Below are 27931 nucleotides of genomic sequence, written 5' to 3'. Positions count from 1 at the left end.
TAATATGACTGGTGTTCTTATAAAAGCGTGACTTTGGCCACAGAGAAAGACACCCACAGAGGGAAGACGATGTGAAGAAACACAAGGAAGAACTTGTGTAGTAGAGATTGGAATTATGCCGCCATGAGCGAAGGACCATTTGGGGTTACTAGGAGCTGGAAGAGGCACTTGAGGATCTTTCCCCTACAGGTGTCAGAGGAAGTGCGGCCCCATGCACTTGATTTTGGACTTCTGGCCTCCAGAACTGGGAGACAATTACTATTGTTCTAAGCCACTGGGTTTGTGGAACTTTTGTCACAGCAGCCTAAGGAAACTAACACACGTACCTACCATGTGCCATGACAACAAGAGACAAAAATCCCTGCCCACATGGAGATCAGACTCTAGGGCAGGGTTCCATATTGCCCATAGCTGCTTCCACACAACTACAGCCAAATCTGGGAGTTGCAATAGAGACTGTATGGACCACGCGAAGCCAAGGATGTTTATTCACTATCTGACCCTTTACAGAAGCAGTCTGCAGACCTCTGTTCCAGCGGGTAAGGACAGACAATAATCAATACACAATAAACTACTCGGTCCCTCAGACAGTGATAAATGAGCAAGAGGAGAGAAACAAGGAGTGCAGAAGAAGGGCTGTGGTTTCAAGTCTGGTCATCACGAGACGTCCTCATCCAGAGGGTAACACCTGAAGCAAGGCTGGAGGGTGAGGGAATAAGGCCCACCTGCAGAGGGTGTCAGATTCTGGAAATATTTTGAACAAAGAGCCCACAAGAGAAACGCGAGAACATGAGGGAAGGAACAGAGTAGAGTGAAGCAAGGTGGTCAGTGAGCCCTGTGAGCAGCCAACATCCATCTTCCCTGGGAAGTGGGCAACAGGGGAAGGCCAGCTAACCTGGGGGCAGGGAGGGCAGAGGGCCTGACCCACGCTCCCTTTGGCCTGGCCCAAAGCGCTGTCCAGTGGCTCTGATGGGAGGGAGGGGGGCGGCCGGGGGCTGCAGGTGGCTCCAGCCCCTCCTGCGGGGACACCTTGGGAAGGAAGGTAGAGGTGGGCAGACTCCTAAGACGTCAAGGCTGAGAGGCTCCCAGACCCCGAGCATCGTTCAGCCTCTGATGCTGAATGAATATAGACCCTGCTATGGAGGGCACTGACAGAGGAGGGAAAGGAGTTGAGATCAGTTCACTCCAGACCGAGAATATCCATGTTTCTGTTCTACACAAGGCTGGTGGGGTTCTGGTAGGAGCAGTAACACAGTTCCAAGGGCTCCTTTTGAAGTCACTTTGTTCAGAGAATCTAGAAACTTCTTCTGAAAGCCCAAGGAAACACCTGGTTACCAGTGTGTTCTTCAACTGTGTGTGTGTGTGGGAGGCAGGGGCAGCAGCCTCTTCCTGGCTTTTTAATGTGGCACACGAACCACCCAGCAAAATGTCCCCCGACCCCCAATCACCTCATCTGCAGGGCTGAAAATCTCCTGAAGTCCAGTAACTACATGAAAATTCATTTCAAGTCACAGACCCTTCACAGCCCAGTGAGGGAAACATGGCGAAGGCAGCGCAAGCCACCTTGAACAACTCAGCCCAGTCAAGCTCGGCGTCTGTGACTGCCATGGGTGCCTTCTAACCTCAGGCTGGGTGGGAATGAAGGACCGTTTCCTCCCTTGAGACCCATTTTTCTGTCTTACATTCAGAGGGAGACGCTCTTTCTTAGAGTGAAACACCACACAAGCACCCAGGGCTGCTTAAAATGACATTATGATGACAGAAACCAGTGTCGGTTGAAGGATTAGCCCCAAAGGTGGAGTCACATGAGGAAAGCCTGGATCCAGATACAGGAATTTGAGAGGCGGGGCGGGGGGGGGGCTTGCCATTATGTCCACTCAGACAGCAAATAGTACATTCCTGCCACTCCTGTGATTCTTCACTGACTAGAAATCATAAACGCACAAGCCTATGAGTGGAGATAGAAGCAAGTTCAGGAAGAAGCTCTGCTCTTTCTCCACATGTTTCTCCACATGTTCTTCCTAGCCGGGGAATGCCACAAGTTTTAACTCTTGAAAACACATGGCTGGCCATATGTCACATGGCTGATCACAAAGGTAAACCTCTTTATGGGGTGCAGGCCTTGGCAGTTAGCATCACCCACGAAACTTCGTTGCTTCCAGTTGACCTGAAAACAGTCACGTCACAAGGACATGGAGACTCTCAGCCACGTACAGACTCAGTACCCATCCAGCTGGTTTTATTTTGGCAGAAGTCCTGCTAAGTGTTTCGCATGGCCTGTGCCCTCCATTTTCTTCACTTAATAAAACAACGGGCTTGTATATTTGGAGTGGGGCTGGGAAGGCAAGAAAGTCAAGGAGGGTGTTGATAACAGAAAACCACCATGACAATGGAAAGAGTGAGGCATTTGGGATTATGGACTATTTACTGGATAAGAATATATAATTGAGGGATTGGATGTACTTCTCTATTAGACACAGTTGTGCAAGTCAAAATTGAAACGGAGTCATAAAAATCTCATAATATTAATGTTGTTAACTAAAGTCTATAATGAGAGGGATTTGCGTTTTGCTGATGCCTCCGGGACTCCACATGGATTCTCATCATGATGGACGGTGCCTGCCCACGGTCACTGGGTAGCTCAGTCTGCAAAGAAAACCAACTTATCTATCTCCATCAGGCATCCTGCCTCAAACACCCGCCACACTGTCTATCCCTTCTCCAAGCTGGAAACCTTGGAGGACTCCCTGACTACTCCCTTAATGAGTGAGTGTTCAATTAATAAAATTTCCCACTCCTGCTTCTTAACATGTAATAAGGGGGGGGGTGCAGGGAGATGGCGCTGAGGTTAGCACCATCTACACCTTAGATCAGGGTTCTTCTACCTCAGCAGTAGCCATCTGGGGCTGGATAGGTCTTTGTTGTGGGCGAGGCGCTATCCTGTACATTGTAAGATGTTTACCAGCATCCCTGACCTCTACCCGCTAGGTGCCAGTAGCAACCATCACCCCCAGTTGTACAAACCAAAGAGATATCTGCAGACATTGCCAAATGTCCCCTGGGAGGCAGTCGCCCCCCCATTGAGATGGCTGGTGGAGACAGTGACAGATGGCCTCATAAAAGGGAATTCAAGTACAATGAGCCAGACTCATTTCAGAGCCCATTAAAGAATCCAAGGCACACCCCTCTCCTGGCTGATTCTGGAGGCATAAATTGAACAGATGATGGTACAGGTGAACTGGTACCTGGGCCACACCAATGACCTGTACCAATCCATGCACGTTCAGTTTTGCCTGTGGAAGTCTACCGCAGCTCACATATGGCCCGAAACATCGCTGAACATAAATTCTCTTGCTTTGCCTTCCCATTAATATTCTCCCTCTAATCCTCCGGTTCCTTTCTGTGCCAGCTGGATAAGATGGGTCTGAAGCCCCGTCGCCAGCAGGCTTTCAACACACCAGCTGCATGATGAGTCCACCACTTCCAGAATGCCTCGGACTGTGATTCTTCATCCTTTCACGACGTACCAGCCACAGCAAGGTAAGGAGTAAAAAACCAGCCAGGACCAAAGCAATTTAAAAGAGGCCAATCTCATGTCTTAGGGTTTCAGGACAAGATCACTACGCAAAGGCTTTTACTGCCTTCTGAGATGAAGCAACAGTCAATTCAAATATGAAACCCTTCGTCATTTGACAAATCCAACGTGACTGAATAAAAGTGCAAACCGGGGATTCACAGCTTAAAAACAGACCATGTTCCAAAAACGTATCTGCCCCTAAATCAGGTTTGGGAAACACAACCCATCCTTCTTCAGAAACAATGCACGATGCAACAACAATACCAATTTGCATTTGTGCAATATGTTTTCATGTGCAAAGTACATCGAGATCCATTATTTCATTCAGTCTACAAAATAGCATGTGAAATATTTGGAGGTTATTGTTCTCAGGTTCAGAAAAAGACGCTGCAGTTCACAAGGGGTCCATGAAAAGCAGTCCGTAAAACACCAGCCAGCCCATAATATTCTCCACGGGGAAATGCCCTCGTCATCCAGGCAACACTGATTCTGTTGGAAAATATTCCCAGGTGCAGTGGGTATGCCCTTGTGCTGTGGGCTCAGCAACTCTCCCCTGCTTCCCTCCTGTGATGGAGCTTCATGTTATCCAGAACTCCATCTGACTCATTGATAAAAGTAGACCCCAAGGGAGGGCACAGGGCTCAGCATTATGGCTTCTAGTGACTGCCCCCATCAGCAGGGCCCCTAGATCTTGATCAGCACTAGGTGCATCCACCTGTCCAGACCATGCATCAGTCTCTCTTTCCCCTGCACCCTTTATTCTTCGCTCCAAGCTGCTGCTAGAAGCTTGTGAAGCCCACAGCATGAGCTCCAGGAGGGTGGCAGGTGGAGCTGAGGCCAGGGAAGGAGCAGGAGAAGCTGGGGAAGTAGCGGGAGGAACAGAAGGCCCCGGAAAAGATGGGAAGAAGATGTCCCCAGCTAGGAGCACCCCTCACCTCTGGCCTTATCTGCTGCCTCACCGCCCCTGGATTAAACACCTGGGAAGAGGTGAGAAGTGTGCAGGATCACAAGGCACCTGGCTGCAGAGACAGAAAAGGGGGAGAATGGGAATTGCCTGGTGGCAGCAAGAAAGCAGGCAAGGAAGAGGAGGGGCAAGCCATAGGGAGATCGGGGGAAGCCATTCGGATGGGGAGCTGGATCTGGGCACATTATAATTCAGTCTGTGACTGACGCTGACACACTGGAGCTCTTGCCTGAAGCTTCTCAGACTTCATTGGAAATAACCGACTTGCAGGTTAATGCAGACTCCTGGCTACCACTCCAGAACCACCCCCCACCCCCACCCCAGAGTTGGTTTCCTGTCTCAGGGTTCCTGATCAAGGGGATCTGAGGATTGCCCTGTGGGGAATACGGCCCTTATACCCGGTGCTCCTGGGAGGCCCCATGTCCTATGGACATCACCTCTGCCTCTGCTCCCTGTTTGCTGTGGCAGGTGCCGCTTGACGTTCAGGCAGGCCGTGAGCTGCAGCTTATCTGCAGGAGGGTATGGCATGGTATAGTCTTATTCCAGTCCCTCATTTGTTTTGTGTTATTTTCACTTTGCTCAGATACTCCAGGATTCATACATATAGGTCAGCCTCACCACAGCCTTGGAGCAGCTGCTCAGAACATTGCTGGCATTGATGCCTGGGCCGGACACATCCTCTGGAAGTGCATCTGTGGCGAGAAGTATGTCCTTGTGCGATGGATGTGAGACGTGAAAGGAGCCAAAAACCACTTGGCACCAAGTCTGAAGACTGAGGCAAGTGATCTAGCAGGGAAATCACAGTTGCATCCGAGGCCAAGGGTCTGCCATCCTGCTGGGACTTGAGCCCAGAGGAGGAGGAGGGGCTCCAATTCTACACCCAGGAAGGGCAGCATGAAGGTCAGAGCTCACAAGAACAGGCATGTTTTCTTTTAAAAAGAAGTATCTGCTGTTATTTCAGCCAACCCTGGCCTGACAGTAGGCACTCGGTTCTCCCTGAATAGGAACCTTTCTGGACCCATCCCTGCAGGAGAGTGTCAGACTCCCATGAGGACTGGGCAGGCCCTGGGCAGGGACTCACCTTGCCAGTGATGCTTGTAGTCACACATACGGGACAGGGCAATCATCATGGCGCAGTAGAGGGGCAAGATGGCAGCACACAGCCGCCAGCTCTTCCCCCGCCCGCTCTCGGTGAAGCAGTGCAGCTTGCCAGCCAAGTAGAACGTCGTGAAGCCAAGGCCAGAAAAGGCAACTGCCAAAGAGAAACAGCAGGTGTTACTCTAGCAGGTGGTAAGTGGCAGGGACACAGCACGTCCTGGGCATCCTGTCAGCCATCTTGCACACCCCAGGGCCAACGCATGTTGGCACCAGGCTCCATCTAGGCAATCTGTGCTCTTGCTAGAACCATGCCGGTGTGAAACTTTTAACAATGAGAATGACCTTCCAGGCTTGTGTGTGATCAAAATCTATTCTAATTTCTCTTTCTTTCTTTCTTTCTTTCTTTCTTTCATTCATTCATTCATTCAGTCAGTCAGTCAGTCATGCATGCATTCATTCAACAGTGATTTAAAGGGTATCTTCTGTGTGCTAGACAGGCCCTGCTCTAGGTTGGAGAATAACAAAGTGCATCAGGTGCCGTCCCTGGGCTCAAGGTCTGGTTGAAAGACACAGCCATGTGAAGAGAGGATTTTATTATAATCTGTTGAGTTCTATATGAAAAAGTGTGTAGAGAACACAAGACTGCGGTGACTGCTTAGATTTGAAGAGTGAGGGAAAGGAAGGGATTCGGGGCTTGCTGGTGTTCAGTAAGAGGGGTCCAGCACAGCTATGGAGGAATGAGTTTGATGGAGAGATTGACAGTGATAATGGCCTTGTTTTCTCCTAAAAAACTATGGATATTGATTTTTAGAATTGCAAAGACAAGTCCTGACTATTCTAGGTCCATTGTCAAAAGCGTGGAAGTTGGGTGTAGCATATGTAATCCCTAAAGTTTTCACCCAGTAAGGTTTAAAACACAGGGGGAACTCAGTGAGATTTAAAGTAGGCTTTAAATCTTTCGTGGGCTTAGAAAGGCCCTGCAACCCTGGCTATGCATGGAGTAGGAAGGTGAAAACCTGAAAAACCTAGGAAGCTCTATGAAATCCTGGCAGCCACTGCCAGACATTCTACTGATGCTGGTCTACAGGTCTGGAGTATGCGTGTGAGTGTGAGTGTACGAGAGTGTATGTATGTGGGAGTGGGAGTGTGTGCATAAATGTATATGAGTATGTGTATGTATGTACAAGTGTGTGTGCATATGTGAATGTGGGTATACGTGTGAGTGTAGGTGTACATGTATGAGTATGTGTGTGAGTGTGCATATGTAGAAGTGTGTGTGCAAATGAGTATATATGTGTATGAATGTGTATGTGTGCAAGTGTATGTGATTATAAGCATGTATGTGTGAGTATATGTGAGTAGTATGTGTGAGCATGTTATGTGTGCAAGTGTGTATATATGAGGGTATTGCGAGCATCTGAGTATGCACATACGTCCATGTGAGCGTGTGAACGTGTGAGCATGCACGCGCACACTACCTGAGTGATTCTAACGCCAATGGGGACTGACCTTTGGACACTTGCATTGAGCCGCAGCCCCTGCCTTTGCTGGACACCGGCCTAATCAAAGCTTTCCTCTTGGTGAGAACATACTCCTGAGGGGCAGACTCCTTGGACTGCACACCAGGACTTGGTAAAACAGTTCTCGCAAACACTCTGGATGCCAGGGACTTTGAGAGACTGTCCAAGCCCAAGCAGCGGCCTCAGCATCCCCTGAGTCACAGATGCAGAACGTCAGGCTTGCCTGGACCTGCTGAGTTAGACTCTGCCTTTTGCAAGGTCCACGTGAGACCTGTGGGCACTCTCCAGTGTGAGAGGGCCTGCCCCAAAATACAATAATACAAAAATATGGAGGGCTCTAGAAGATATTCTGGTCGAATTATTTATAATTATACAACAATAGAAGGTGATGAATGCAGAGGCACAGATAAGCAAACTGCTTTTTCCATTCAGTGGACTATGACGCACTGGCGAAAATCACTGTGCTCATACAGCGCTTCGGATGATACTCATGGTGCCACATTAAGTGAAAAGAGCCGCACCTTAAATTGTAGGTTCAAGATAATCATGTCTATAGCACATAAAAATGAATAACCTGCAGCTTTCCCAAATTATTGCTGATAATGTGTCTTTTTTTTTTTTTTTTTTTTAAGAGAGAGAGAGAGCTCAATTGGGAGGTAGGGGCAGAGGGGGGAGAGAGAGAATCTTAAGCAGGCTCCATGCCCAGCTTGAAGCCCAATGCAGGGTTGGATCCCATGCCCCTAAGATCATGACCTGAGCCTAAATCAAGAGTCAGATGCTTAACCAACTAACCCAACCAGGCACCCCAATAATGTGTCTTCTTAAAAGGGATCCCTGAGGTACAAACATAAGTTTATGCCAAAGGAGAATGTTTTCAACAACCAAATTAAACAAGGTAAGAGGGGATTTTTTTTCCTTTTTGAACAGAATATTAAAACAGGTTTATCTCAGGGATGCCTGGGTGGCTCCCAGTTGAATGTCTGCCTTTGGCTCAGGGTGTGATCCTGGGGTCCCAGGATCGAGTCCCACATCAGGCTCCCTGCATGGAGCCTGCTTCTCCCTCTGCCTATGTCTCTGCCTCTCTTTCTCTCTCTCTCTCTCTCTCTCTCTCTCTCTGTGTCTCTCATGAATAAATACATAAAATCTTAAAAAAATAAATAAATAAAACAGGTTTATCTCAGGAATAAAAATGAAGCACTTAAACATTTTTTGAATAATGATCAGCACTTAAGTAAACAGCAAAGCAGTGCCAATATGTATTGAATATTCTGTTTAAAATAAGAATATGTAAGCAGCCTCATTGTCCAGGCCTGTTCTGCATTTTTGCTATGATGGAAGGTTTTTACGTGATTTATGGGCATTCCAAAGTGGCCCCATTTGGCCACCATCCTAGCAAGCACAATGGGTTCTTAATTTCCCGTCCTTACCCATGTTGCTCTGCTTCTCCTATTCATTTACATCCTCCTCTGAGATAGCAGCATGGGAGGGGGAGGCTGGACAGTTGGCTCTGGTGGGTACCGGCCGCCTCCTGAATTCTTACGGAGGAGTAATGGAATTCGTTCAAACCAGACAGCTTAGCAAGTCTATCTGGCTAATTATACTGAATGTGGGAGCATACAAGAACTGTCCTGGGGCTGTGTAGGGTTATGGATGAAAGTCTCCATGATTTCAATCAGAGAGGCAGCCCTAAGTGTTGCCAAGTTGACATCTCTTGGGAAAAGAAACAGAGAAAAAGAAGTCAATGAGTACAGGGTGGACAATGAGCAGGAATTTGCATGTGTCCCCCTAAATTGGTTTGGAGACTTTAGGACAATGCCACCTGAGCCTGGAGGCACAAGATGGGTAAGCGAAGAGGCTGCTGAAACCCCCCCATGATTGAGACCTGGGGTGGGCAGCTCACGGCCAGACCCCACACTGCACCAGATCACCTCCTCGTGCCCCCCGGGAACTTGCATTTGGCTGGTTTTGGCAGCAGCAGGCTGGCACTTATATTTTGGAGACTGCAGATAAAAAGTACTCTCCCTCATGCTCTGGGACCCATGCTGCAGCCCTCCAAAGTGTGGGAGCATCTGCTCCTTTGAAAAGGGAGCAGGGAATTTAAGGCGTTTCTAAAGGGTGGGGTCAACAGCCTAGATCCTGTGGGCATCCGAAGGCAGCTGCACTTCTTCCTCACGTTCTATTGGGTCTTTGGGCAATTTTTAAAGCACACTGCGCATTTACTTTTCTAGGCTCCATGCTAAACCTTATGCTTGTCACTTTCTCAGTGACATTTGTACAGCTGTTGAACCAGCATAACGTCCTTTGGCAAAGGGCTTCTGAGGCTCCGCCTCGTGGCCTGGGAGGCACATCTGAGCCCTGGTGTGACTCCACGGGCATTTTGCATTCCTGCTTTTCCAAAGACTCTGAATAAGAACCAGGCTCTGCCAAACAGCACTGAATTCCTATGGTCCCACACTTGGTCCTGCCACCTCCTTCTGTGAGGCTGGGGGCCTGGGACCAGGATGCGACCTCCTGGGAGCCCCTCCGACTCTCAGATCCAGGGGCTCGCCGAGGCTCAGGTTCTATTTAACTGGAAGAAAAAGAAAACAGGGAAGTTTTTTTAAAAGAAATGCTTTCCAAGGTTAGCTGAGCAACACCTGATTCTCTTCTTTAAGAAACGTGCACTTAGGACACTACGGGGCTGTGAAACCTTTTCGGCTCATACAGAACAGGTGAGATCCTGTTCATTCTGCTTGCCTTTCCCCTTAAACTCAGCCCCGACTTCCAGCATAATTAAGAAATGGAACTGAGAGCAGAGCAGTCGAGGCACTGGACCTTCCAGAAGATGGAGATCATAAAGTAGGGGAAATGTGTTCCTATTTTGCTAACATTACGAACAACAGACACGTGCTCAGAACACTCCCAAGCCAGTAGGCAAGAGAATGCTGAGACTCTACCTACCTTTCCCTGGGGCTCAGAACTTGTTTATTTGCTCTCCAAAGTTTGAAACACACACACACACACACACACACACACACACACACACACACACACACACACACAAGCTCTCACAGCGATCTATGGGGAAGAGCATATGCCCCTTGCTTTCAGAGCCTGTAGCAGGTTTTCAGAGCTAGAAACAGCTGATTGTAAATATTTATGTGTTGATCTGGCTGTGAAAAGCAAAGATGTTCTTGGAGCCTCTAAACTCAGAAGCAGATGAAGGAGAATGATTTCCCCACCCTGTTTCTGGCACTCGCAGCGCTCACTTCTGGCATTGTCACCAATGAGAGGAGAAAAGCAAAGCATCACAATGCAAGTTGCTGGCCCGGGACGGGACGCGAGGCATATCCCCTGCACAGCGCTCTCTGCCTGCCTGGTGACTCAGCAAGGGAATCACTGCTTCTTCTCCCAGGCTACCCAGATGAAATGCCACAGATTTACAGCTCTCTCTTTGCAAAGAAAGTTCTATTTATTGAGCTAGCTCAGGTGAAACAATGTGGTTAGCCTCCCCACCACCCCCACATACACACCCAGTTGATTTTTAAACCAAATGGAAGACCTCTGGACCCCAATGATTGCAATAAATAAAACTGGTGCACACAAAGCTTGCAAAATAAACGGGATAAGAATCAGGGGGACAGATCCTGCTTTGCATGTTGTGTTTTTCACTTTCGCTAGTTTAATAAATTTCCCCCAGACAAACCGATCATTCCTGGCACCAAAAATGAAATTGTGCCCTGATGAAGTAATCTGTACAAATTTTCCATTGTATGATGCTCACAGAGCGAATATTTTCTTCTCCAAGAGGGAGAAAAGCAATACCAGATGGCTGAATTAATCTTAATACTGAAGGGTGTTTCGAGGGGAGTGTCAGTGCATCATCCCTGCAAGACCATCCAAAACCAGGCCGTGGGAACAACCCTGTCTGGTCAGTACCTGTGCGCTCCTTCAAGCAGGACAGTGCTGCTGGCAGGCGGAGATGCGGGTTCTCACCGTGGCTCTGTCATTAACTGAACACATGACCTGGGGCAAGCCACCTTCCCTCTCTGGGCCTCAGTGTGCTCTGTAAAACGAGAGGCTGAACCACAGGGGTCACCACGTCATGCCCTTGGGGGCCAGGCAGATAGGGGCAGGAATAACATAATTGGGTATTCAAGGCAGCTTCTTGCAGCGAAAACCCTCCTGGTCTATCTTCTATTACCCTACTGTTGCTAGACCTCAGATGGGAAGTATTTCACTTTTTGGAAAAAAAAAAAAAAAAGGCTACTCTGTACTGGTAAATGACAACTAACACCCGGGCTTCACTGATGGGCCAAACTGGGAGTGGTGAGGACTGGGGAGCCTCTGCCTGTTTAGAGATGCAGCCGTGCCATTGAAGATACACCTGCCATTTAAAGATGCGGCTGCTGTGTGCTGTGTTAGAAACGTGGGCTCTGTGTTCCTAGAAGTTCGGATCTTCTGGCAAAGGAGGGAAATCCCAATGTTTGTGGTAAATGTCTTCATTTTAAAATATTGACAACTAATCAAAAGTTAATACAGTGCGGACCAAACAAACCTCACCTGTGGGCCAACAGGGCTGGACCCGAGGACTGCCGATTTGACAGCTCACCTGACCCCCGCCTTCCAGGGCAGAGGGTCTACTGTTAAATCAGCCTCCTCACCTGAGCTGAAAATTACACACGTCAATTTGTCCCTGCTCTCCACGCTAGAGCAAAGAAGCACTTGAGTTTGGGGTGATTTTGCTTAAACCAACAGCAACAGCAAATTACGTGATGCAGGGGATTTGCAAACTAAGTAATCCTTTCAACAGCAGGGACTACTGACTGTCCCTGACTTACAAGGGTGTGGCTTACTTTTTTTTTTTTTTTTTAACTTTATAATGGTGTGAAAGCAACATGCATTCGGTAGAAAGTGTACTTTGATTTCTGAATTTTGTCCTTTCCCCGTGTATGTGACATGCGATATGATCCTCTCTTGTGATGCTCAGCAGTGCCAGCCACAGCCCCTGGTCAGTCCCAGGATCTCCAGGGCAAACAATGGGCACCGCTTACAGCCATTCTGTTCTTCTCTTACAGGACAGTGTTCAATAAGTCACAGGAGATGTTCGATACTTGATTTTAAAATAAGCTTTGTGTTAGATGATTTTGCCCAGCTGTAGGCTAATGTAGGTGTTCTGAACTCGTTCAGGGGGGGTGGGTAGGCGAAGCCATGAGGTGCAGTAGGTTAGGTGTATTACATGCAATTTCAACTTATGATATTTTTAACCTACTATGGGTTCATCAGGATGTAACCCCATCATAAGTTGAAGAGAATCCGTATTTTGCATTGTTGGGGAGTGTTGGCTTTTGAGGCAAACCCGTGTGGTCTCAGTTCTGCCGCTTAATTCCCTTATAGGCTTGCTTCTTGGGGTCTCAGTTTCCTTATTTACACAATGGGGATAGTAGCACTTGCCTTACAAAGTTATCTTGCAAATTAGTCAACGAGGAATTGTAAAATGCTTAGCGTAGTGCTTGCCTAATCCATGGCCTTGGTTCTATAAAGCTTCATTCTGCAAGAAAAGCCTTCACAAAGTCTACTCATGCAATCTGCAGTTCTTTAGTTACATAACTGCATGCTCGCTTAGAGAGAATTCCAGAGCTAGGCACTCGGGTTGTAATAATTCTGTGGCCCCCAAGGCTCTCAATGGATATAAAGTGATCTTAGTCAGTAAAATGAACAAACTTGAAGACTCAGTGAGATGAGTCAGTGGATATATCTTTCTGACCCCACTTTGCAGGATGTCTGAAGCTCTCAGATGAGAGGGTCAGAGAGCCCGGAGGCTGTGCCTGTGCTAAGTGACCCATCACATATAGCTTTTCTCCTAGGATTCCCCAGAAATAAGCTTCATTGTGTCAGAACCTACTTTAATGGCCTTGTGACTCCAAATGCCTTAATGTGACTCATTTCTCCTTCATAGTTTCAATGTCATAGTTTCTCAGTTCACAGTTCAGCCCAGCAAGATGCTTGCTCTGTTTCCTTTTATATGACAGGATAGATTCATTAATATTCTAAGATATTGGTTAAGAGATTTTCCTTAAAAAAAAAAAAGAATGTAGATCACTACAAATCCTAGTGAGAATGTGGATCCACAGTGCACCTCTAGCCTAAAAACCACTCAACAGAATTTAAGAAATGACAGCTATTTATTCTGCACAAAACTATCAACGGAAGATCATTAACATCTGATTTAACTATCCAATCTGAGTTACAATTTTAAAGGCCAATTTTGATGAAAACTACAGAACAGACTCAGTACCCACAGTGATTTTTAAAACAGCCTGCCTTCTCCCCAGTTCAGGAGCAATGAGATTGTTTTGCCCAGAGGTAGGAGGCAAAAAGTCTATCTTTGCTGGAAAAAAAGAGAATTCTCAAAATCCTTGAAATCTTTTGAATCTTACATCAATCAATGATTCTTCTAAAATCTCTTTTTAATGACAAGAGTTCATCACAATCAACAACCCCAAAAAGGGATTTAGGTCCTGATTTATCTTGATAAGCAGCTGTACATAATTCCTTTTCTTTGCTTGTATAATCGAGTCTCTTTTTCCCTCCCTCTGCCTTCCTACTCACGCAGGTAGACATAGATCCCACTAGACTATAACTTCCATGAGGGCAGGACTTAAGCTAACTTCTTCATCCTTTAATCTGTACAGTTCTACACACCGATTGACTCCAATAAATATGTGCTGAATGAAGACTTAGCCCAAAGGTGTATTATCATCATACATTCCTTCTCTCACTCTCTCAACACCTATTTATTAATGGCCTCCAAGAACCAGAGACTTTGCTGGACCACAGTGATAGGAAGATGCATAAGACCCAGCTCTTGCCCCGGAGGAGTTTTGTTTGGGAGAGAAAAACTGGGGAAAACAAGAAAAGCTCCATGGAGGAAATAAAATTGGAGCCTGGAGGACAGACAGAAGGAAGAGGCTGTAAAACCACCTTAGTTATCTGGATTCCAGGGGTTAAAGGCACTCAATCCTGCCGTAGAACTGTCTATGATTCCAGGCATGATCACAGTGGCTATCGGCCTCAGAAAGAATGACTTACTCCAGTACCATTAACCTTAAGATTTAACAAGAATTGGGTGTGCTGGCAAGAAACTGAAAGCCATCTGTTAGACCAAAGGAGATTAGGTAAGCAGCGTGGGGAATGCTGGCTGAGCCAGGGATTGTTGAAGCCAGTACCACCTGACTGTTCCAGAGGGATAGAGAGAACCATCTTGACCCACTGTAGGAGGCCAGGTGGCCAAGCAGACCTGCTGGATACAACTCCAGAGATGTGCCATGAATTGAGAACCTACAGCTAGTCAGAGATAGAGTGAGGATCTAAGTAAAGGTGAGAAGTGCTCTGTAGCACAGCTGGGTGGACCTAGGTATGCGTCCTGACCCCACCACCTCCCATCCATGTGACCTAGGGAAAGGTGCTTAACTTCAAAAACTCAGCTCGCCATCTGTAAACCAGACAAGCCAGCAGCTGTCCAACAGCACAACTGGGAGAACCAATCACAAAGTGTCCATGATATGCTGGACAAAGCGCCTGGCCCGTATTAGGCTCTCGGGGATGGTCTAACCTCTTTTCCCCTCCCTCTGCCTTCCTACTCACGCTCTTTCTCAAAATGACACTGCCTCCCCAAAGGGAATCAAAGTGTGGACGAGGAAATGAAGCAGACGCATGTACCAAGATAACAAGGATGAGAATTTCATGGCACCAGGATGGCTGCATGACCAAGATGGTGTCTGCATCCTCTGCCATTGTAAGTCCCACACCAAGAATAGTGCCCGCTCAAGTCACAGGTGCTCAATAAATACAAATGAATGAACAAATTAATGAAAGGAAGGAATGGTAGGATAATACGGAAGCTGAACCAGATGATGTATACTCCTGAGTGCTCTATGGGGGCACAGTGATAAGCACCCCTCCTCTGCCTAACTAACTCCTACTCATTCTTTAGGTCTGTTTGATTGTTACCTCAAGGCCTACCCTAGCCACCCCCAGCAGGTATAACGGGCTCTTACTATACCTTATACCTGTCCTTCATAATACTTAACACCACTCTTCTTATTTATGTGATTGCCCAGTATCAACTTCTTTTCTCCCGGATTCTCAGCTTTACGGGGGCAGAGGCTGTGTTCCCCATGCCTGCACTCACTAGGTGCTCAATAAATGTGTATAGTGAATAAATAGCTGTAGATCTGACAAGCAGGGAAGATTTCACAAAAGAAGGAGGAGGCAGGGATGCACCCGATGATGGAGTAGGGGTAGTCAGGCATGGGCTCAGAATAACATATGGGAGGGAGATGAGCTGGAGTGTTCATTCAGTTCTTCCCTTACCACATCCCACCCTCCAGACATATACACAGTCAGCCAATCTCTCTCTCTCTCTCTCTCTCTCTCTCTCTCTCTCTCTCTCTCTCACACACACACACACACACACACACACACACACACACACAAAAAAACTTCTTCCTACAAGGATGACCCCAGAATCCTCCCAGAGACTTCCAAACAGAAGTCCCTCTGTTCCCTAGGGACTGACAACCTGCTCCCATCTCCCAGATATCTGGGCTAGATTCCAGGGAACAATGAGAGATGCTCTCAGAGTTCTCAGATGAGGTGAAGCTAAAGAAAGGGAAGGAACTAAAGATTCCAAGGGTCTGAAGGACAGACAGGTGCAGTGGTACTTCAGTAAAGCAGAAAAGAAGAAAAGAGAAGACTAGACTGACTTAAGCAGGTTGTAGGAATGTAGGAATGACAGCAAGACCATCAGGTGTGGAGTACCTCCAGCTGCCAGGCACTGTACTAGAAGATCTCATTACCTGGCCTTACTTCATCCCCCAGAACAACACAATGACATAGGTATTAGGTACATTTTATGTATGACAAATGGAGGCTCAGATAGGTCAAATTAGTGATCAAAGGTTAATGCAGCCCTCTCTCTCTCTCTCTCTCTCTCTCTCATTAATGAATAGATAAAATCTTTTTTAAAAATGGCGAATTTTTTTCTTTTTTAAGGGGGGGGGTAGGGCAGAGAGAGAGAGAGAGAGAGAATCTTGAGTAGGCTCCATGTCTAGTACAGAGCCCGACACAGGGCTTGATTCCACAACCCTTAGGTCATGACCTGAGCCAAAATCGAAAGCTGGATGCTTAACCAATAGACCCACCCAGGTGCCCTATTGGTGAATTATTTCTAAATAGAGCAAGAAATCACAGATTTTCTTAGCACAATTGCAGTTATGCAACTAACTGCCTATTTGTTTTTATACCCCAGTAGGCATGTGCCTTTCAGGATCACCACTGAAGCCCTAGGATCTCAGCACACTGCCTGGCAAGAAAAGTAACCAATACACAGCAACCAAATGAATATATAAATGGTAGAGTCTATTTATTCATTTCACAAACATAACTGGACTCTATTAAGTACTCTGGGAATAGCCCAAGGTCCCTGGGGACCAGAAAACAGTATGGCTATGAAAGGTCATGTCCTTCATCCTCTGTTTCTAGGCAGGGTGATACTTAAGCTTCCTAAGCCAGACGAGATTTCCATCTCATGACAGAAATGAGAGTACAGCCTTTATTTGAGGATGAGCAATGGGGAAAAGGAAAAGGAACCAAAAAGCTCATAATTAGTCTGAAAGCAAATATCAGAGGCAGGAAACGCAAACAGAAGAGGCAGACTGTAAGCTCCTTGTGTAACCCCAGTCCTGCATCTTCAAAATAGGATTCTGTTCTGGAAAAAAAAAAAAGCAACCAACAACCAACTCAGGCACAATGCACAAAAAAGTGCAGGGGGAGTTCCAGTGGCCACGAAGAAACTGACTTTGGGGGAAGAAGAGGTCCTTTTGTCGGTTCCTGGAGGCACGACCTTGGATCGTGGATCTTGGATCCTTGCAGATGCAGAGGAGGATCAAGGATCGTTAAAAGACAGAAGCCACTCTGGCTCACCCCACACATCTGATGCTGCTTGATGGCAAAGTCTTGTTAGGAATCATAAATGTTGCTCCTCACCCTGGAGAGAGCTATGAACAGTCACCATGATGGGAAGTGGTTTTGCATACCAGAGCATTCTGATCTATAGAAGGTCTAAGTCACCAAGATAGCTTTTGCTTTTTTCCTTTGTGATCATATGCCACAATGATCTGCAATATAAATATAAAAAATGTCCTCAAAATGGAGAAATGGCCTTTTCCCGTCACACCATTCAGGACGCTGATAAAAGCATGGGCCAGATTCAGGAAAAGATAACATGTTAATGAAAAATAATTTTATTTGTATCTCCCAAGGCCTTAGCAGAACATAAATTAGATGGTGAAATTTCAGTAGTAATGTCCATGTTGGAGAAACAACCAAAAAGGCAGTAGCCACTAACACACCCAGCATGTTCATCCGATCAGCCTCTACATGGGGTGCATGAACTTCAGGAGAAACCTTGAAGTCTTAATGAAGGATACTGCCCAGCTATCTGCCAAGGAAGTGAACTTTTATGAGTTGTTATACTACCTAGAATATGATTTGTTAGGGAAAAACTGCCCTTCTAACCTGCCCCCAGCCTTAGTCCTGATCGGGGATCTCAGCCCACCCGGGAGAACAACATGTGAGATGATAGACAACATATAAATTGGTCTCTGCCCCCTGGTTCCTGGCACAAAGCTCCGAAAGCACTTGTAAATTCATAAGTGATATAGGCACTAGATGTATCTGTTGTTCTAATGTGGTGACTCCGGATGGGCCCCTGAATAGGGGCTGGTCACCAGAAAGGCCAAGCCATGACCAGAAGCTTGGGAATTTCTGCCCCACCTGCCATTCTCCAGAGAAGAGAGAGGGGCTGGAAAGAGAGTCCATGATGGGTTATGCTTATATGATAAAGCCTCCACAAAAATTACCAAACTACAGGGTTCAGAGAACTTCTACAGTGGAGAACGTACCAAGAGGATGGCCCCAACTCCATGGAGACAGTCCCGTGCCTTATCTCTTATCTCAGAAGACCTTGCCTTATCTCTTCATCTGGCTGTTCATCTGTATCCTTTATCATATCCTTTAATAAACTGGTAAAAGTAAGTGTTTCCTTGAGTTCTGTGAGATGCTCTAGCAGATTAATCAAAGCTGAGGAGGGGGGTCATGGGAATGTCAGATTTGTAGCCAATCAGCTAGAAGCACAAGTGACAACCTGGATTTGTAATTGTCATCTGAGGTTGGGTAGGGACAGTCTTGTGGGACAATGAGCACAGTATAAGATCCAGAAGAGTGGGGAACACAGGAGGAAAGACCAGGTTTTTGTACACAGAATGGGCATTAATGAGCTGTGCATTAAGATCTGCTGTCCCGGAGGTGTTTGGCTCAACTGCTGACCAATAGGGTGGCCATGATGGGTGCTGACCATGGCCGATCAAATCTTCTCAGCCCTGCAAGAGTGGTGAAGAGAAGGCACACAGACCTCACATGACATCCTGAGCCTGTGAGGCTGTTGTTCTGATTACTGCAGCCCCTCCAGACTTGGGACTGAAGAAGTGACCAGATATCTAAGGAGGTGGCTTCCCAAACTTTCCTCATGTCCTGGTTTCTCTGACAACAAACCTCTATCACCAAAGACCATCCGTGCTCATCTCTCACTTAACACTCCTAAGGAAACCAACCATAGAGAAGGCAAGAGTCACATTTATTTGATGCAAACAAGGGCTGTTTCCCCATTACTTACACCATCCAAATTCAGAAAGGATTTGTTTTATGTTCATAAAAGAATTGTGGGGTTTTTTTTGTTTTGTTTTTGTATTTTTTAGAGAGAAAGAGAGTGTGAGCCAGCAGGGAAGGGCAGAGGCACAGGGAGAGAGAGAATCTTAAGCAGGCTCTATGCTCAGGGCAGAACCCAATGTTGGGCCCAACCTCATGACCTTGAGATCATGACCTGAGCCAAAATCAAGAGTCAGACACAACCAACTATGCCACCTAGGCACCCCACAATGGATTTTTTTTAAGTTAAGAGAGCATTCAAATTTGAGAAAGCAAAAAAGCCAATTTTTCATCTCCTGTGACCTTGGCAGACATCACTTTGATCAAGGGACTCTATCAAGCAGCCAGCCTTAGGCTCAGGATCTTCCTTAAGACAACACCCAAGTAGTAACTTGCCCCACACAACAAACTGAAATGCACCTGCTGGGCTCTTTCAAATCCTTTAATCCAAGATAGCACAAAACGGAACAAAAATAGAACTCTTTAGGTGTTACAAGATTTGGGTTCCAGGTCAGAGTGTGTCCCCCGCCAGTGCTCTTATCTATTGGCTGAATTGGGACAACATCCGCCTCACCTGACTTTCAGAAACACAATTTTTTTGTGAAAGTACTTTGTAAACAGAAATTCAACGAACAAATGACAGATGGTGTTAGAAACCGATGAGCAAAACTGCAGCCAACCTTAGACCCAGGTCCATCTGCTGCTCAGCCCGACTTCAGCCTCCTTTTCTAACACAGCAGACACTTGTCCAACCCAGGATTTCATTTCCAGGGGTGTGGGAGACAGAATATCCTGACCAAAAGAACTAAATATCGAGTGAAACATAAAAGCAAGCAAACAATCTTTTCAACTTATCACTGAATTGACACAAAGAGAAGAATTAATGAAAGCAAGATTCCTCAAAATGAAAGGAAAGCACAGATCTCAGATATAAGGAAACAGCAAAGCCAGACTGTGCCCTGAGTGTATTCAGAGAAACCCACAGAACTTGAGCCCCTGCTTTGATGTCACCATGAGGCCCAGGGGCGAAGACACGGTCTCAGGTTTATCTGAGGTGGAGAATCTAACAGGAGACCCCTGAATACACCATAGGTCCCAAAATCTTCAGAGTAAATAAGGAGGAGACAATAAGGAGCCTTGCCTATCTCCGTCTTTGTGCTGTATGGAGAGACCTCACAACTACCACATGCCTCTCACAGGTTTTTGCTGTCCAATTCCTGCTTCTCATCTGGTCTCCACAAAACCTTATGTGGAGAATTAATACTGGATGGCCATGGAGCAAGTAGTGCTCTCTGGAAAAATTCACCTTCAACCCAGACATCAAAATATTCCTCCAAAACAAAGTTCTAGGAAAAAATTAAAAGCCCAGAGTTAATGGGTTTGCCTGGACAGTTAAGCATCCAACTCTTAATTATTTTGCGCAGGTCCTGATCTCGTGGCCATGAGAGTGAGCCCAGCATGGGGCTCCCTGCTCAGTGGAGAGTCGGCTTGAGACTCTCTCTCTCCCCTCCCCACTCTGCTCTCTCTCTCTCTCTCAAATAAATTAAAAAAAATAAAATCTTCAAAAAAAAAAACAGAGTAAGAAAGCTCAAAACACAAAAGATTTCAGGGCATAAATAGGAAAATCTGACTCATAACTTCAGATAATATAAGGCACAGAATATAAAATAATTATTTGCAATGCATTTAAGGAAATTACAGGGAAGCATGAAAATAAGGACAAAGAACATGCATTATAAAAAAATAATGAAGCAGATTTTTTTAAAGGGCCAAACAGAATTCTGTTTATTTTTAAAAAAGGGTAATTGAACTTAAAAACTCAATAGATTAAATAAGCATGTGAAACAATACTGAATAGAGAATGAATAAATTGGAAGACAGATTCAAAATTCTTCCAGAACGCAGTTAGAAGCAGAGGTGCAAAATACACAGGAGAGGTTGTGTGATGTGGCTAAGATGGTGGGAGAGTCTTACTGGAGTTCCAGAGTAGAGGAGATAATAAAGAACCTTGAGCGACAGTGTTCAAACAGATAATGCCTGGAGCATCTCAGAATGTTGACAGACACAAACCTGAGACTTAGGGAGCCCAGTGAATCTCATGCAAGATATGTGAAAGGAAACCCACGCCAAGATGACATGTAATAATAAAACTTCATGACACACAAGAAAAGCAAGATGCTAAGAGCACCAGAAAGGAAAAAACACAGTATTAACAAAGGAGCAGCAGTAAGACTTAACAACTGACTTCAAAAAAGCCAAAAGCATTGGAGCAATAAATGTGAAATAGTATCTTCCATGTTTAGAGATAGTCACTGTCAAATTAGGACTCCATAGTTAGTAAAGCTGTCTTCTAAGAATGACGTCAAACAAAGGAAATTTAGAAAAATAAAAACAGGGCATTCGCCAAAAAAAAAAGAGTATCAAGGAAGGAAATTTAAAGGCTCTATTTGAGGTAGGAGGTGGACGGCCTGAGGTGGCAAAGAGATGGTAAGCAGAGGTATCAGGACACACACAGGTCACACGCACATGGGTTATATATGGGTCACACACACATTGGCTGGTGCTTCTGTCGAGGGAGACAGAGAAAGAATCCTAGATTGAAAACACCAGAGATCTACCAGATAAATGAGAATGCATTTATCAGAGGGAAAGCATTCAGTGTCTTCATGTTAAATGTTCAGAAGGGAAAAACAAAGATATTAAATAACTTGAGACTTTGTTAACTATGTGTGTTAAACTACAGGATTGATAGAACTTCTAAAAGAAAGGAGGAAAATATGAAATTATAACAGGATTGTACAGGAAGGAAGGAGAAAACACTACGTAATGAATGATATAAATAAACCCCAACATAAATAAAGTTGAGTAATGACAAGAACTGTAATTAAAATTAGCTCCCCAGCTAAAAGTTCAAGAAAATTCATACACAAAACACAGAGCACAGTCATAGCACAGAAAAAGATAAAAGATGCAAATATTAAGCCATAAAAGCCGGTTTCAATAGTAAAGTCAGATATTCATAATTGTAATGACAGCACTAGAAATAAAGATGGTCATGACTTAATTATAAAGGTAGAAGGTAGATAGAACAGGAGGTATGACAATTCTAAACTAGGTTTACATACCATTTCAAAATATATGAATCAAAAATGAACAAAATTACAAGACCACAGAACTATCATGTCTACTACAAAGGCAGAAGATTTTAAAGCACATTTTTATAATTGATGAATTAAGCATCAACAGAAAAATTAGACGCGTAAGATTTGGACAGCACAACAAGCTTGGTCTAGTGGACATATGTACATAGGTCCTGCAATTTTAAAATTTACATTCTTTTTTAAGCCATATAGCTTATGGAAATAGACCACATGTTGAGCCACAAAGCTAACCTCAAGATCAAAGGATTGGTAATTTTCAGATCACATAATCTGATTACAACGTAGTTAAACTATAAATCATTTTAAAATTACAATAAGAAAAAATCATATATTTAGGATTTTTTAAAAGCTCTTTTAATTGACTTACGAGTCACAGAAAAAATATGAAAATTGGAAAATTTTCAAAAGTAAATTTAAGGAAAACCATGTATCAAAACTTACAGAATATAGCTCAAGCAACATTTATGGGAAAACTTACAGCCTAAATTGCTCAAGTTATAAAATGAAGAAAGAACAGAATTATTGAGCATCACACTTAGGTTAACTCAATAAGTTAAAAAAGAGAGAGAGAGAGCAGAATAAATTGAAAGTTGAAAGTGGGAAATACTAAAGATAGCAACAGGGATAATGAAAAATAAAGCAAACACATAGCTTAGAGGTTCATAGTAAAAGAGGGCATATTGAAAAGAGTAACAGATTAAGCTCTGGCAAGATAAACAAGAAAAAATTCAGGATAGAGGGTGGGAAAAGGCATATATAAGTAATACAAAAATGAGTAATGGTAGATACTAATTTGAGAACAAAGGGATATCATGAAATTCCTTGTATCAATACATTTGGAAGTTTACGGGAAGAACTAAGCTCTAAAAATCCTTACAAATTACCAAAAATATCTTAAGAAAAAACAAAACACAAGAGCTTTGTAACTTTAAGTTGAATCAGTATTTTTAAATTCTAGGACCAAATACTTTAAGGGCCTACTTGCCAGATATCCCAAAAGGAAATAAATCATCTTACACAGACTCTTTGGGTTAATTTCAGGAATTAACACTTGTTTTATATTTTAATAATTAATGACTATAAATCACCACAATAACACAGTAAAAGGAAAAAAACACCAACTTATAGATGGATGAAATTCAAAACTTGTTCTTACAAATTAGAAATAAAAGGAACCTGATTAAAAAAAAAAAAAGAGTCTACCAAAACGTCACATTTAATGGTAAGATGTTTAAAACATCCCCTTTATATCAGCAACAGGACAAGGATGCTTGCTATCCCCACTTCTAGAACACTATAGGGAGGTCCTAGCTAGTGAATATAAGAGAATGAAATTAAAAGGCTTAAGATTTGAGGGCAGCTCAGGTGGCTCAGTGGTTTAGTGGCACCTTCAGTCCAGGGCCTGATCCTGGAGACCTGGGATCAAGTCCCACGTCAGGCTCCCTGCATGGAGCCTGCTTCTCCCTCTGCCTGTCTCGCTCTCTCTCTCTCTGTCTCTCTCTGTCTCTCTCATGAATAAATAAATAAAATCTTTTTTTAAAAAAAGGCTTAAGAACTGGAAATGAAAAAATAAAACTGTTATTATTTGTAGGTAAATAGATTTTCTTTGTAGAAAACCCCAGATAATTTACATATAAGTAATTAGAATTACTAGGGGAGTTTAGCAAAATTTCTGCATTAAAAAATCAATATACCAAAGTCAATTATATTCCTGGATACCAGAAATCACATAGAAAACATAATTTAAAAAATAAGATTTACAGTAGTAATAGGAATATAAAGTATCTAAAATGGATGTGCTAACTATGTGGAAATTCTTTAAATAGAGGAGTATAAAGCTACTAACAGACATTAAGACCTAAATAGAGAACTATACCATCACTTGGATAGGAGGATATCACATCTCCCCAAATTGCACCATAGACTCAATAAAATGTCACCAAAATCTCAATTAGGATTTTCATGGAACTTGACCAGCTGATTCTAAAATGCATAGAGAAGAACAAAGAGCTGAGAACTGCCAAAACAATACTGAAGAAGAACAAGATTGGAGATGTGGTAGGCAACCCTCTAGTTCTAGTGATAAAAGAATTATATTCCCCAACACCTTTGAAATTAGATGTGGTCACGTGACTAGTTCTGCCAATGAATACAAGCAGGGCTGATATGAGTCACTTCTAAGAATTTAGACATGATGTGCAATTCTCCATGCTCTTTTCTCTCTCATGAAACACATGTTTAGATGACAACAGAGCCTGTGTCTGGGCCCCTGAGTGTCTACAATTATACATGTCACATAAGCAAGACACAGAATTTTCTTTTTTTTGAGAGGGTGAGTGAGTGCAAGTGGAGGTGGCAGAGGGAGAGGGATAGAGAGAGAATCTTAAGCAAACTCCACAGCCAGCACAGAACCCCACATGGGGCTCAATCTCATGACCCTGAGATCATGACTGGAGCTGAAATCAAGAGTCAGATGTTTAGCCAACTGAGCCACCCAGGTGCCCCAAGAAAAATTTTAAGCCACTGACATTTACATCCAAAGACAGCCCAATCTAGCCTAACATAAGGATTTTATCTAGTAAATCTCAAGTTTCTATTATTTTAAAGTGATTAGAACACTGTAGCATTGCTGTAGGAAGAAGCAAATAGATCCATGGATCAGAAAGGAAAAGACCCATCCTTGTGTGAACAGGAAATATGGCAGAGAGTGTGTTATAGATCGGTGTAAGTCAATAACTAGTCCTGGGAAAGATGGGTACCCATATGGAAAAAATAAAATCGGACCTCTTCTGTACAGCATACACCATACCCAGAAATCAACCTTGGATGGATTATAGAACTAAAAGAGACAACAAAACTGAAGAGCAATTAGAAGATAACACAGTCTTGAGGTTGGAAGACATATTTTTATAAAGATACCAAGAGTACTAACCATAAAGAAAGGACTGATAAAACTGACTGCATTTTTTATTGAGGATCTTGTTTATCCAAATATATAAAAAAAATCCTACATTAGATACTGGCTTGACCACCACTGTAAAGAATCCTGAGAAAACCTGAAGATGGCTTGCATATATCATGAGATGAAAATTCACTCAAAAGGAAAGGTAGACATTATTGGCTGAATTTTCATTTTGACCACACACACACACACATTGTCCAACCCAGAAGAATATGCACTAAGGTGTTAATACTAGTGACTTCTGGGCAGTAGTAACTTTCTAATAGTACACATATGCTACTTCTGTAATAATAAAACAATTATTAAAATGAATGAATAAATAAAAGAGTGAATACACAAATTAAATGTGGGAGGCAAAACCTACCAAATATAAAGGTAATGAAAAAGACAGACACAGAAAAAGAAGATGTTTGCTGCACAAATAGCCAACAAAGAACTAATATCCAGAATTCTTTTTTCAAAAAACCTGTAAGTCAGTGAAATAAAAACAGGTTACCTAATTGAAAAAATGGTAAAGACAGGAATAGTAATGTCCTATAAAGTGGAAACCTAAATTCCATTAAACTTAGAGGATAATGGTCCAGCTCCAAAAAGATACCTATCATACTCCAGGGCTGCCATCACACCCCCCAGACCAGCAAAACCTAAACTCTGATGGCACCAAGTGTTAAAAAGGCTGGGGCAGGAGGAACCCTCATAATCTGCCAGTGAGATTGTAAGAACGGTTTGGCATTGTTTCTGAAAGTTGAAGATGAGCAAATGCCCAGAAATCCTCCTGCCAGGAACACATCTGAGAATTATTTTTGCAATAAGTACACCATGAGTTCATAGCAACATAGTTCATAATTGGTACAAGTTGCAGATAACCCAAGTGTCCACTAACAGAATGTTTTTTTTTCAAAAACTGGGGTAATTGTGCCCTAGAATATTATACAGCAATGAAAATGAATGAACTTCTACCATATGCATTAATAAATAGAAGGATCTCAAAAACAATGGTAAGCAAAAGGAACAAATCATACAAGTATATTCTATATGACTTTATATATGTAAAGTTCAAAGATAGGCAAAACTAAGCAGTATTTTGTTTAGGAATGTGTGTGTGTGTGTGTGTGTAAGACTACCTAGAAAAGCAAATAACTTATTTTTAAAAATTCAAGATAATAGCAACAGTGAGAGAGAGAACAGTAAGCCACCATGAAGGGTCATATTGGATTTCTAAGAGCATGTTTATTTTTATTATTATTATTTTTTTCTAAGAGCATGTTTAAATCCTGTTTGTCTTAATCCAGGTAGCGGGTACACGAGGATCTGTTTTCTGTTATGATTTAATATTTATTAATACTATTATTTAACTTATTACTATTACTGTTATAACTATTACTATAAGTAAATATTATATAAACCATACAGATATATTTTATATGTGACTTTGTACATATATCTCACTGTTAACCAATTATCCCTATAAAACAACAGCAGGGTACTAAGAAAATAATACAGTCCAAGAACAAATGCAGGTTAGATATAGCCAGCCACCAAACCATTCATCCTGTATCTGGGGACTCTTCAGCCATTCATTTGGTCTTTAAGCAAGTCCCTTAAAAAAGGGAACACCAAGTTCAAGTCTCCCAGCCCTGGTCTCCTTTTGTTGTGAAGCCTACCTGTAAAAGCTCCATAATCACAGGGCAGGCACTGTGCATGCCAGGGCTACAGGTACCAGACTGAGCCACATACTAGTGAACCCAAAGTACTAGACGTGGGTTTTAGGAAATGCTAAATATCATAATTATGGAGCCTTTAAATTGCATTTTTATGACGGCAGTGATTTGTTTAACCAGAAAACAGAAGCAATGCTCCTGAAGAAAAAGCAACAAAGGAAGCCTACCCAAACATCACCTCATTATTCAAGTGCAACGAACTCCAACTAATACTTAATTACAAGAGGCATTTGGAGGCTGCAAGTAGAATAAGACATGGCATTCTCTCGAGGCACTTGATTGATTTCTCAGATTATAAAATTCAAGCCACCGAGAATTCTAAAAACATTGATTTAGCAAGAGAGAGCCCAGGGAGCACTCAAGGCTTGTAATGAGAATAAATACAGAATAAATGAAACTGGCCAGGTTGCCTGTTACAGATTTACACTAGGACCTTTTCCAAGCTTCACTGCTACTTTTTTCCTAGCGTAACTATTTCTTAAGGGTGAAAAGATAGACCTCATTGCTTTTTCTCCTATACACTGCAAAACACACAACTGCAACTCTGTGACATTTGTTATGATGTTTTTGCATGATCTGTACAGGCTTAGAATATGCTAAATCAGGAGTTGGATTGTTTATATTCTTTGGAAATTATTAGCAATGACGCATGCCCCAGAAAGGTGAACATTAAATACATTTGTTAAAAACTTTTTTGAGGAAGAAAACAACTACATTGTGCTTACGTGATCAACTGTAGATCTCTTCAACTAACATCTCACACTAAATATAAGGTAGGTAGATACTGATGCAAAGTAACATCTAAGGGCCTGGGTTTGAATACTAGCTTTGCTATTTATTGCCTATGGGACCTTGGACAAGATACTTAACCCTCTGTGTCGTACCTGCAAAATGGGGTTTAGAATAATATCTACTTCACAGGGTTTTCCTGAGAGTTGAACAAGAAAATACATTCAGAACAATTTGGTGGATGCCCAGAATATAGTAAATGCTCCATGAATGTCAGCTGTATTCAGTCAGGAGAAAGCTTCTATGCTTACTTAGTTCACTATTGTTCACAGGAAACTGAACTTCCCTTGTGTCCCTTCTATTGCAAATGGCAAGCTTATATTTTATACCCGTGTCCACACCATCTGACGTCCTACCCATGAAATTTGAAGACAACCTGTGCCCACAAACA

The 27931-nt window shown here is 43.5% G+C and overlaps 1 protein-coding gene across 5 annotated transcripts in view; it reads right to left on the bottom strand.

Moving 5' to 3' along the window:
* The window catches only part of PLPP4 (phospholipid phosphatase 4), a 119271-nt gene that overhangs the window by 4719 nt on the left and 86621 nt on the right, over window positions 1-27931 (bottom strand). For all 5 annotated transcript variants that reach the window (XM_025994488.2, XM_072740239.1, XM_072740240.1 and 2 more), the window contains exon 6: window positions 5623-5793. In XM_025994488.2, coding sequence (XP_025850273.1) covers window positions 5623-5793 — 171 coding nt within the window. The remainder of the gene's footprint in view (window positions 1-5622; window positions 5794-27931) is intronic.

The sequence above is a fragment of the Vulpes vulpes genome, chromosome 15 (assembly GCF_048418805.1).
Source record: "Vulpes vulpes isolate BD-2025 chromosome 15, VulVul3, whole genome shotgun sequence".
In the NCBI taxonomy this organism is placed as follows: domain Eukaryota; kingdom Metazoa; phylum Chordata; class Mammalia; order Carnivora; family Canidae; genus Vulpes; species Vulpes vulpes.
The sequence above is the reverse complement of the archived record's forward strand: the minus strand, read 5'-3'. Positions and strand labels throughout refer to the sequence as shown.